The 12,483-nt window shown below is 36.1% G+C and overlaps 1 protein-coding gene across 1 annotated transcript in view; it reads left to right on the top strand.

The window, feature by feature from the left end:
* The window catches only part of SLC39A8 (solute carrier family 39 member 8), a 25,062-nt gene extending 13,232 nt beyond the window's left edge, over positions 1–11,830 (top strand). Inside the window, exons 3-8 of the mRNA XM_015828359.1 lie at positions 430–599; positions 1,650–1,772; positions 2,583–2,759; positions 6,428–6,635; positions 7,588–7,772; positions 11,094–11,830. Of these exons, the coding sequence (XP_015683845.1) occupies positions 430–599; positions 1,650–1,772; positions 2,583–2,759; positions 6,428–6,635; positions 7,588–7,772; positions 11,094–11,243 (1,013 nt within the window). The 3' untranslated portion in view covers positions 11,244–11,830. The remainder of the gene's footprint in view (positions 1–429; positions 600–1,649; positions 1,773–2,582; positions 2,760–6,427; positions 6,636–7,587; positions 7,773–11,093) is intronic.
* The last annotated feature ends 653 nt before the right edge of the window (positions 11,831–12,483 follow it).

Below are 12,483 nucleotides of genomic sequence, written 5' to 3'. Positions count from 1 at the left end.
TTTCTGTAATTTTTCTGCCAAACTTACTAATATTACAGGTAGTCCTTGACTTATAGACACAATTGAGTCCAACATTTCTGTTGCTAAGTGAGACATTTGTTAAGTCAGTTTTGTCCCATTTTATGACTTTTCTTGCCACAGTTGTTATGAATCACTGCAGTTGTTAAGCTAGTAACACAATTGTTAAGTGAATCTGGTTTCCCCATTGACTTTGCTTGTCAAAAGGTTAAAAAGTGATCACATGATGCTGGGACACAGCAACCATCATAAATACGAGTCAGTTGCCATCTGAATTTTGATCATGTGACCATGAGGATGCTGCAACGGTTGTAAGTGTGAAAAATGGTCATAAGTCACTTTTTTCAGTGGTGTTGTAACTTTGAATGGTCAGTAAATGAGCTAAGTCATGATTTTTTTTTCTTTTTACAGTTTGGGGCTTTGGGTTCCTTGCTGTGACTATAATCAGCCTTGCGTCACTTCTTGGATTCGTTTTAACGCCTCTTTTAAAGAAGGACTATTTCCCTAAGATTTTAACGTACTTCGTAGGTTTGGCCATTGGAACACTCTTCTCTAATGCAATTTTTCAACTTATTCCAGAGGTAAGGAAAAGGTAGACAAAAATGGTGGGAATATAACCATATTCTATGTTTTCCCTTAAGACTGAGCATCCAGAAAGATGCTCTTCAATATTACACCTTTGTAGTCATTCCCTTTCTTCTCCATTTCCTCCAACCATAAACTCCTTTAAGGGGATAGATTAGAGTTGAACCACTATTCCCCATCTAAAAAAGATGAATTACCATTCTGACAGGAAGTGGAAGGGAGAACATATTAATATCATATGTCCATTGGCAGTGGCCTGGCAAATAGAACATAATTTGAAAACATTGATTAACATACAGTCACCAAGGCATGTCTGTGGTTGTCTGCCAAGGGAAAAGGGGTTGGTGATGTCATGAAGCTTTGGTAAGATTGTTCAGGTATTTCCTGGAAAGAAGAAGGGAAGTTTTTTATTTGTCAAATGATGATATGTGTTGCCAGAACCATTGGTAAGAAAAATTGATTGGGTTAGTGGCTGAACTGGTTAAGCATGTTGGACGAATAGAGTCCATATAGGAGGTGACCAGGCTGAGCTGGAGGGAGGGGTCAAACGCATCATGAGTCCACCTTGAATTCCTTTAACTCCTACTAATTTCTCTTGACTGTTAATTGTTCAGATTCTTGTAGACAGTTCAACCTTGAATAAATTTTTATTTGAACTGCCTGAATCTCCTGATTTCCACAGCACTCCCAAAGTCCACAGGAGAGGTGAAATGTAATAAGAATTGGCTACTGCAATTTATTTCCAAATTATCCTGTTCAGCATTCATTGTGACCCACATGTACATTTTGTGGATTAATTACTTGGCAAGATTGATTAAAAAATCAGTTTGGAGTAGATATTTAAATATAGAACAGGCAACCATTTTTATGGGACAGGCCTATCAAATGGTGACATATATATGATTTAGTTTAGGTGAGTTACAGTATAAAGTAAATTCGGGTTAAATTTACTGAATGAATATAATGAAAAAGTGAATACTGTTAATGAAAAAAAGAATACAGAAATATCAAATGATATGGAATTATTATTAATATTTTTGTTCTAGGCCTTTGGATTTGATCCCAAAGTAGATAACTACGTTGACAAAGCAGTTGCAGTTTTTGGTGGATTCTACATCTTATTCTTTGTGGAAAGAGTTCTTAAAATGTTATTGAAAACCCATAGTCAGGTGAGTTGGGTAGCAGGATTGAATTAAAGGGCTGTTTTTCACTGCTAGAGATGATTAAGTTTATTTAAGTGTGTCAAAAGTAGCAAAAAAAACCCCAACCTGATGCTGTGTTTTAACCAAAGACCACATCAGACAATAGATCTCACTCAATCCAGTTCATTATAGAGAAGCAGAGACTGAGTAGAAGCTAGTTCTTTCTCTCCAGCCAGAATGAGATTGGAAGGGAAATGCCATTGATGTGTGACATGTAGGTTGAAAAGACAAAAAACATTTTGATCTACTATATTAATGTTATACACTAACCATGCATGGATCTGTTAAAAAAAGGGCCAGGTCAAAAGCTAATTTGGATTTAATTTACAATTATATTTCATTTTCATTTAATCACATACATTAAGTACAGGATGTGATTTTCTGCAAGGTATTGAATGGTTTTCCTTTCTGTCCCATTATAAACAACAATTTTGTGGTAACTTTTGGAGGGTTCTGAAGATTGTACATAAGGCTTTCAAGAGTCATATGTGTTCCTCAGACCCAGGATGTGCACTTTTGGCTAAGTATGCCAAATTTCTCACATCGAGATATATTTACTGTACATTTATATTTGTAGTACAGTAAGCAGCTATTTTCATATGTATTGGAAAAAAGTGCATTTGGATAAGATCTCTCTCTCTCTCTCTCTCTCTCTCTCTCTCTCTCTCTCTCTCTCTCTCTCTCTCTCTCTCTCTCTGTCTCTTCTATTTCTAAAGCTATCTTTTCATTGAAGTCCATTGATTCCTTCCTGAATTGTTTCATCTGGTTCCCTTTTAGATGGGTCACAGCCATTTTGAATCCGAAGAACTGAAACTTCCTGAAAGGTGTTCTGCGCCTCCTGCTCCTGCAGAATCAATCAAACCAGTTAATGGAACCATGTGCTATGCAAATCCAGCAGTAGCAGAAGCTAATGGAAACTTGGGTTTCGATAATGTCAGTGTGATTTCTGGACAGGTATGAATGAACATGTCTTGCCGGTTTATCACAGCATTTCCAGCAAAGAGCGGATTGCTGATCTTTTCTTTGTTGATAATAGTTTTAAAATTGAATTTACGTTTATCGTTCACTCCACATTTATATATATATTTCTTATTAACCTTTGGCAGTTTTCCAATTCATGTCTTTTTCAACTTTGTTTAAAAATGGTTCATATGTTCATACTTCATCATTCCTGCCTACTGAATATACCACACTATGGAGTTATGTAGACTAGACAGTATCTGGCAGCTGCTCAGGTAAAAGCTGGGCTTGGCCAGTACTGATTCCAAGAATCTGACGTAATTGGAAATGATATCCCACGTTCCACTCAGTGGAACATGTAAAACAAATAAACTGAGAAATGTGTAGCTATTCATAATCCCTTTGGGTATGCCATGTAAATTGGAGGTAAGAGTCTGTTGGGGTGGGTTCTCTTTTCTGGGTTTGCCCATCAAAGCGTTCCCCTGAAACTGATTCTGCCTTTGACTAGGGCATATACAGCTATATAGTAATATTAGGCATAACCAGGAAGCTGATATTAGATTATGTTGGGAGAATCTGCAGGTTCATAAGATTTTCTCATTGACTTTAAACATTGACTTTAAGGTCCCTGTTTGACTTTAGGCAAGTCCTGTTAATATAACAATAGAATTAACTTTTAGGGTGGTATCCTTTCTCTTTCTTTTAGGTTTCTGAAGTGTTAGTTTAGCTCTCTGTCAATATTTCCAACAGTCACGTAAACTTAAATTCCATTCATAGTTGAAACTGTAACCTTTAACATCTTATGTAATGTTTATACAAGATTCATGGTTGCTCAGACTGGAAAGCTTTAATGTTTGATTTGGTTGAAAAAGGACAATATTGTAAACTTTCCCTTCTGCCTTAAAACAAAGGTAGTGTTAAGAAATTTTATGATTGGCCACACAGTCAGCAGATATTTAGACTGGATTTGACATTTTTATCCACCCATAAAGTCCTTCCCTAGGATTAGGGATAGGCAGGTGCTGTTTGAGAGTGTTATAAGTATTGTGGCAAATATTATTACTATTATTATAGTCACACAAATATTTAGACTACAGCTGGCATTTTTATCTACATATCAAATCCTTCCTAAGGACCTGGGATAGGCAGATGTTTAATATTATTAATAAAGTTTTCTTTTTATTATTTATTATTGGTTGGCCACTTTCAATAATTTTCAGGTGGCTTCAAGAAGATTTGTGTTCTAATGGATTCTTTCAGAATCCTTCTTGTTAATTACTGAAAGTTAAGAAGATTAAAGAAAAAAGAATGGTATAGGAAATTAAGTCAGACATCAATTAATTTTTTTATTTTTACTTTGATGAGTAAATTGGCTGTAATTTTTGAAATGTTGAAATTGTTCTTTAAATGGCGTCTCCGGGAATTTTATTGTCCGAGTAGAGCTATATTAATCAGTGGTAAAAAAACCAGTTTGTAATTTACCTAATTTTGCATTTCCAATGCACCAACTGAAACTTAGATAGTATTTGCAAAATTATCCAATTTTTTCAATGCAGTTCATCAATAATAAAAAGTCTAGTAATAAAATGTCTGCTAAATATTCATACAAGTAGTCCTTGGTTAACTATGTCACAGTTCAAAGTTACAGTGGCACTGAACAAAAGGTTCTTATATCAGTCCCTGAAGTTATGGCCATTGTAGTGCTCCCATGGTCACATGGTCAAAAATTGGGTGCTTGATGTCGCACTTGCACTTATGACTGAAGGGCACTTCAATTCCCCCCTTCTGCCTATCTCTCCTTCCCCCCACTCTGCCCTCTTGGCCACCTGCACTCTGTCAGCCTTGCCACCCTGTGCTTCACTGCCCTTGCCATTCCCAGATGACCTCTGCTGCCTTCTTCCTCCCACTGTTGATGAGACACATCCTGTCTGGCCCTTTGCAAGGCAGCTGCTAGCCATGCAAACCTTTTTTTTGTTTTTTTTGAGGCTTGGACCCCACAGGAGGATAAAAATATCAAATCCAGTCTGGCCATGAGATCCACATCCGGTTGACTGGATGACTGATCATAACAATACAAGATGGTTGTTTTGTACTGTATGTGAAATTTGGTGTATTCTCCCATGATCTTACTTATTTTTTATTGATTGTTATAAATAAACTACCATAATAATGAATAATCTTATTAACCATATTTTAAAAGTGCACCGGATTATTTCTTTAAACTGACAGGGTTTTTTTCAACTTAGCCATCCCAAAATCACATGAATTCGTGAAGAGTGTTCTTTCCTTTGTTAGTTTGTTTACCTAAAATACCAGGGATTCCAGACTTTTCCTATTGAAGTTAGGTGGCATGATTAATAGGTGAACAGTAACTTCTATCCAACAATTGTGCTGACTCTGAAATCACAGTCCTAAAGGGAAAGCTATCCTTTGTGGTTTGGTTTATTAAGCTATGTGAAACTTTAAATCAGTGTTTCTCAACCTTGACAATTTTAAGGCATGTGGACTTCAACTCCCAGAATTCCACAGCCAGCATTGCTGGCTGTGGAATTCTGGGAGTTGAAATCCACATGCCTTAAAATTGTCAAGGTTGAGAAACACTGCTTTAAATAGTCCTGTCAGGTTTTGGAGGGAGATAGACAAGATTTAATTGGCTGACAAAAAAATACAGGGGCTTCACCTCCAAAAGTCCCTGCTGCTTGGAAAGAGTTTCCAGTTGTTAACAATATGAAATATAACCCTTTCAGAAAAGTTGCTACAGCATAATATGCTTAAAGGAATAAAAGAGTCCTATCTTATTGCTGAAAATTAACCCTACTCTATCAGGTTCATTTCTGATTACTTTTCATTGATTGATTACCCTGTAGCTCAGTTGCTTTTTTGAGGAAAATGTATTATTTGATGTATTATCTGATACCTATTTTAAAAATTTGCAAAATGGTGTCATGCTGTCCATGATAAGCCTGTTAGAAGATGAATCCAACACATTATGGTCTTCTGAATCAAATGTATAAAAGCACTGGAAACCTGGTGGCATTAGGATCCATCCTGTTTTGTAGTTCTTTAGATAATCCAGTTCCTTTGGGCAGTTTACTGCAGAGAAAACAGAACAACTGTGATCTAGATCAAAAGTGAATTTGACCTCATGATGCTGTGCTTGTAAAAGAAATATTTGCTGTATGTGGAGAATGATTATAGGTAATCCTTATGATTGTAATGAAGCCTAGAATTTCCATTATAAGTTATGACAGTTATAAGTCATAATACCCACATGATTAACCTGATTTTATAAGGTTTTTGTGGTGGTAGTTTTTTGTTTTTATGGGCGCTTTTTGCTGGAAATCAGCTGAAAAAATATAAATCATGGTCACAATGCTGCAACCAGCTGTAAAGATGAGCATCTGAAATATGGTCATGTGATCATGGTGTGTGTGTGTGTGCGCGCGCCATTGTGGGAACTCCGGAATTGGATTATAAGGGGGAAACAATGTGTCATAACTTTGAATGGTAGCTAAGTAACCGGTTTTTAAGTGAGAACTACCTGTACTTTGGATTCCATGACTTATTTATCAGTAAACAAGCACACTTTAAATTACATATCCTTTCATTTCTTACAGTGACTTAAGTATTTGATCTAACTCTCATGTTTTTTGTTGTTGCAGAAAGAAGAAATGCAAAGTACTTCATGCAAATGTTTCAGTGGGCCTCCCCTGTCCGAAATTGGTACAGTTGCCTGGATGATCACATTAAGCGATGCTTTGCACAACTTCATTGATGGATTGGCCATTGGGGCTTCTTTCACACTTTCCCTACTTCAGGGAATTAGCACATCTATAGCAATCTTATGTGAAGAGTTTCCTCATGAATTAGGTAATATGTTTTACACCATTTCAATGGTTAAAGTACGTAGCTGAGGCAGAGTTCTAGAACCAATGCAGCCACTATAGTTTTTCCAAAAATTATGGCTTTCAACGTTTAACTATAATGATTCAGAAATCTGGAGCTGCATTCCAACTCTAAGGGCATCAGGATTGGGATAAGCTGTCTTAGGAAATTTCTTGTCAAGCAAGACCTAATCCAGTGATGGCGAACCTTTTAGAGACCGAGTGCCCAAACTGCAACCCAAAACCTACTTATGCATCGTCAGGTGCCGGGTGGTTGTGGCCCATTGGGTGGTTGTGGCCCATTGGGTGGGCGTGGCTGCGGTGGTAACAGCAGACTGGGTGGGACTAAAAAGTTCAATCAATCAATTCCAACTTTGCAAGATCTTTTTTTTCCCCGAGAAGTTGAAATTGACTGATTGATTGAACCTTTTTCTTTGCACATGGCGGTGGAGGCCTAAAATGAAAAGGTTTTATAAAACCCAGCTGAAGGCCTAGGACTGGGGCGATGGCGTGCGTGCCCACAGAGAGGGCTCTGAGTGCCGCCTCTGGCACCCGTGCCATAGGTTCGCAACCACTGACCTAATCCATAAATATTTTATATTTAAATGGGAAAATGATAGTTTTCATATACATTTCATATACATTTTACCAATCCATTTTGAATTATTATCATCCTGAATCAATCTACTGCAAGATGAAAGCCTCTTCATTGAAGGTTACAGACTGTAATTTATCATGCTGGTCCTGGAGATTGATAGATAGACGTTTTTCAACTCCCATTCTAGGACTGATAGAACGACTGGCCCAAAGTCATCCAGTATCAAGGATGCCTTTAAAGGATTACACCAGACCGCCTCTCTGTATTTTGATTCATCTTGGAGAAAGTATAAATCATAACTGTGTTACGTACTCATAATGGCATCCATTTCTTTTTTTAGGGGATTTTGTCATCCTTCTTAATGCAGGAATGAGCACAAGGCAAGCCTTGTTTTTCAATTTTTTATCAGCATGCTCCTGTTATATTGGCCTAGTTTTTGGCATAATTTTAGGCAACAACTTTGCTCCAAACATCATTTTTGCACTAGCTGGAGGCATGTTTCTATACATCTCCCTTGCAGATATGGTGAGTTTCTGCTACAGCTTATCTACATATCTACCTACTTAACAATATTTATAGTCTTACTGTAGTACAAATGGGCTTAACCATTAGCGTTATTACAATGTGTGCTTATGAGAGACTATATCTGTGAGACAGTGTTAAGAGAAATCACAGTACTGATGCTATTAGCATGAAACTAGTTCATTCTGGAAATTAAAAACATTGAAATGGCAAGTTCATGTCAATTTTTCCTAGCTGGACATATTGGATGTGACCTAGCATGGTGTTAAATTGCATAAACGCCTTGTGAAGTCTGTCTAAACCTAGGGTGAAATATTTATTGCTATGAGACAAAGTAAGGAACTTCTATCTTGCTTTTTTGCTTAATTCTTAAAACAGCTGTTCTCCCCAAGTTACCTAACTGCTCCTGAAAACTCTGTATGGAAGATTGACTAATTCTACATGTGTACATGAGGCCAATGGCTTGAAAAACATGAAAGAAATAAGGGGAAGTATATAGATTTAGTATTCAGTCTGTATGGGTTTCAAGAGCTATAGTTCTAGAATTTACTACCGTCTTACCTGTGGTGACATCCTAGCAATTTTCATTTCAAAACATCTAGGACAAAAACAAACAAAGATAGCTAAGTAAAAATTAATTAAATGCCATTAAGGCAACTATTCGCTATATATGTAATATTTTTCTTATTCCATCAAATTATGCATTACAATTCATTCACAATTTTTGGAGTATTTGGGATTATGTGCCATGCTAATGCTTCTATCTGTGTAAATTCTGAAACCAAAGATCAATGTATTAAAAACTAGAGAATTTAATAAAACTATGTACAATTATTCGTAGAGATATAGAATTCCACCCACTTAGAGAGGAGACATGAATAGATCACATCTATAATCATAGCTGGCACAGTGAATTCTAGGATATGTTTGTGCCTTGTTTCTTGGGTTACAATGAGTAAGTGTAGTTCAGAAAAAAAAGTGGAAATATGGCAGTTTGGTATATTTTATGACCTGTTTCTCATCTTTACAGAGAGCAAAGAGCAAGCTTGGAAATTAAAGCTGTTTTCTGTGACATCTTTCTATCTTAGATAATGTATAGACCCCTGTTTGAAAGCCTACTTATGGCACAGTAGGTGATAGGTTTTTCTATCTACTTTTCCAATTTCTCTATCTTTAGGTGTCTAGACCGGAACTGTGTCTGAGCCAAATGTAATAATATGTGTGAATAATCAATACAGAACCCTGATTTATTGCTGAACCCCACTTTGTTCTTCTCTGTCTAGAAACAGGTAGGATTTGTAAGAGTTCTTGTCTCTCTCTCTTTCCCTACCATTTCTCTTAGGTGATCATGGTGAATTAATCTCATTAATCTCATTATTCAAGGTAATCTCTCAGCTCTGGGTCAAAACGGAGATTGTATGGTCTCATACTTTTGAATGTTCCGCCACAAGATTTTTTTCTGCACATTAAAATGCTTACATATGATGGGTAAAGCATTAGTAAAGTTGTTGGTCTGATGTCTTTGTCTGTTATACTTGGCCTTTAAAAAATGCATTCTAAAATTGATTCTAAATGTCTGTCCTATACAATAGCTGCTATTTGTGTCTGACTTACTTCTGAATTCTTTTCTTCTTGTCTGTGGTCCAAAGTGCTTTGTTTCCCATCCTTGGTTAGGTAACATCTTTGGAGAAATATTCTTCTGGGAATTAAATGAAGCATTAGATTGACCAAATCTGGACTGAAAAATTCCTATCTTTATTAAATGCAGTAAGGAATGAGAAATGTCTACATTTGTTTGCTGCCAAGTACATAAAGCATCTGTTGTATTTCTATTGGTAGTGGAACCACAGTTCAACAGATGAATACTTTTAGTTAAAACATATATCAATTTCTAGCAAGTTAAGATCTAGAAATACTCGTGCAAAAAAGAATCAAGACATAGCCCAGATTAATTGTGGGTAAATAAGCAGAGAGAAACAGTTTGGGGTAGTGGTTAAGGCATCAGGCTAGAAACTGGGAGGGCATGAGTCCTAGTCCTGCCTTAAGCACAAAGCCAACTGGGTTACCTTGGGTTAGTCACTTTCTCTTAGCCTTAGGAAGGAATGTTATTTTTAGATTTAACTTGGTCTGGGATATTCACAGTTCCCCAGTTGTGATTTAGTTTGTCCACATGTTGTGAGATTAAGGAGTTTTCATCGTATTTTCTGTCTGCTAGTTGTTCATGGATATGATTTGATAGTCTTCTGTCTATCTGTCTTAAATAGTGGCTGTTATAGTCCTTAGAGCAAGGGTCTGCAACCTTCACAACTTTAAGACTTGTGGACTTCAGCTCCCAGAATTCCTCAGCCAGCATAGCCTTATAGTGTATGTTGCAGATGACTTCTTTATTTTTGGGCTATTAAGTCTTTTGGTTTACTTAAGATGTTTTGGAGGACTTTAGTTGATTTGTGTGCTACTATGAAGTCTTGGCGACAATAGTCTGTTGTTTGTTTCTGAAATGCTTGTGACAAGGTAATATTATTTTTTTCATACATTGTATTGGTTGTGTTGTAGTGGATGGAGTTGATAAAGTTGTATGGATATCCGTTTTGTTGGAACATGTTGCATGGACAGTCTTATACACAATCTCCAGCAGCCAACAGCTAGATAAGTAGGGATTAACATTAGACAACAGTCAAGCAGAAAACAATACCCTATTCAAAGACATACCAAGGAGAAAACCACCCACTGACCAAAACTGGAAGGGGAAGCTACTGCTTATAAACAGGGAACATATCCTGCACTTTTTTATGTTAGCCTAGCTGAGTAATGAAAGGTCTACAAGGAAACAGCTTTATTTTTTTTCTACCTATGTAACATTTTAACTTGTCAGGTTTTCCAGCTAGATTTGAACCTCAGCTTAACTCTTCATTCATGATAGGTTGCCCCAAGCAAAATGAGTATTAATTACATTTGGTACCAATAAAATGTTTTCTGTCTAAGATGGATAGGTGAGGAAGTCCCTAAGAATCTAAGAATAGAGAACTAAAAATAACTATAGCTTCTTTTTTCTTGTCTGTGTCTTGGTGAGGTAATTGGTCCTACTATCCAAGATGGGTGTATCCCCCAAATCATTAAACCCTTTTTCCTTGCAACTTAAAAATCATAACCAATCTTACCAGTAATGTACAAAAAAACCCCTATAAAAGTAAAAAGGAATGCATTTTAAAAATTGATTATACTATCATGCTATTCTATTTGCCACTAGATGGCAAAACTTACTTACTGTAAAATTATTTCTCTCTTTTTTTTGTGTGTGCGGTTTTATTTCCATGGCAACTCCAGTTCCCAGAGATGAACGACATGTTGCGAGAAAAAGTAACTGGAAGAAAAACAGATCTCATTTTTTTCCTGATTCAAAATGCTGGCTTGCTCACAGGGTTCACTGCAATCCTGCTCATCACTCTCTACGCAGGAGACATTGAGCTGGCATAATGTGACAAAGAAGACAATTTAGCAGATGAAAATGGAAGAACTTCACAAAGGAACTTGAAAGTAATAAAGACACTTGGTTTGCTTCCGTCACGGAACAAAACTTTTTTTTTTCATAAAAGTAATATATAAATATAAAAATAATATATAAAAATTTTTCTAATATGTGTTCTAGGATAGCATTTTCTTCCATTTGTTTGTCCTATGTTAGTCACTTTTATATCAGTGAGCAACAATTTAGTGGTGCGAGAGGACTAATTTATGAAAGAGATTCTTTGTCTGAAAAACGGACATGTATTATTTATGTCAATGAAAATGTACTACCAAACCTTTATATGAGAAAAGCCCCCTGTATTTGGAACTTTGTATTTCTGAGATCTGTTTTAAGGTACCTGTGCAGCATAATCCAAACTGAAATAGTTTACTTTATAGATCATTCCTATCCTATATAAAAATATACAGAAAATTCAGTCCCATTCTAAGGTATGTGTTTAATAGCATTATAACTACATAGGGGGCTCCTCTAAGTAGGAGAAATCATGCTACCATTTCAGTATCCTGCTTGTTGTCGCCTTCCTGAATGAGCATTACATACTTTCTTTTTTAATTTTTCTGAAAATGGTCTGGCAACTGGAAGATTTTGATTTTACAGATCTCTAGCTTATGGAAAATAGTTCCTTCTTCTATTAGGACTAAAAGAATACCCACTCCTCCTCCTCCCCCTCCTCCCCCCCATCTTTCCCTGTTTTAGAGAAACCACTGCCTTTTTGTTACTACAGTATAATTCAAAATAGGTTTAAAAGTGCCCACCACAGAGATTATTAATTTTTTTAAAAAAAAAACATTTTTAGCAAGATCTTAAAAATCATGCTGAAATTCCAATTTCTAATTAACATTGGTATCATTGGACTTACTTTTATTTTTTTATTTCTTTCATGCTTATAGGAATGGCATTAAAAATAAATTCAAAAGCTGGGGAAAATTCATCAACTTTTTAACGATTAATAACATTTATATTTTCCTGGTTATTTTTAAAGGAACAATTAAATTAAACAGTGGACCACCATGAAACATTTGACTTTTATTACTGACTTTCAATATAATGAGCTACAGGCAATATTCCAAACTATTAAACTTTCTTGTTATAAATTCCTTAGAAATGGAAGGAATAGGAAAGCAATGACTGTTGGCTGAACTGCATGCCTAGATATGCTATAAATATTGACTGCCTGTGTAAACTTTG

The sequence above is a fragment of the Protobothrops mucrosquamatus genome, unplaced genomic scaffold, assembly GCF_001527695.2.
Source record: "Protobothrops mucrosquamatus isolate PMUCROS unplaced genomic scaffold, P.Mucros_1.0 scaffold_224, whole genome shotgun sequence".
In the NCBI taxonomy this organism is placed as follows: Eukaryota; Metazoa; Chordata; class Lepidosauria; order Squamata; family Viperidae; genus Protobothrops; species Protobothrops mucrosquamatus.
Note: the sequence above shows the minus strand (reverse complement) of the source record. Positions and strands in the feature narration are given on the sequence as shown.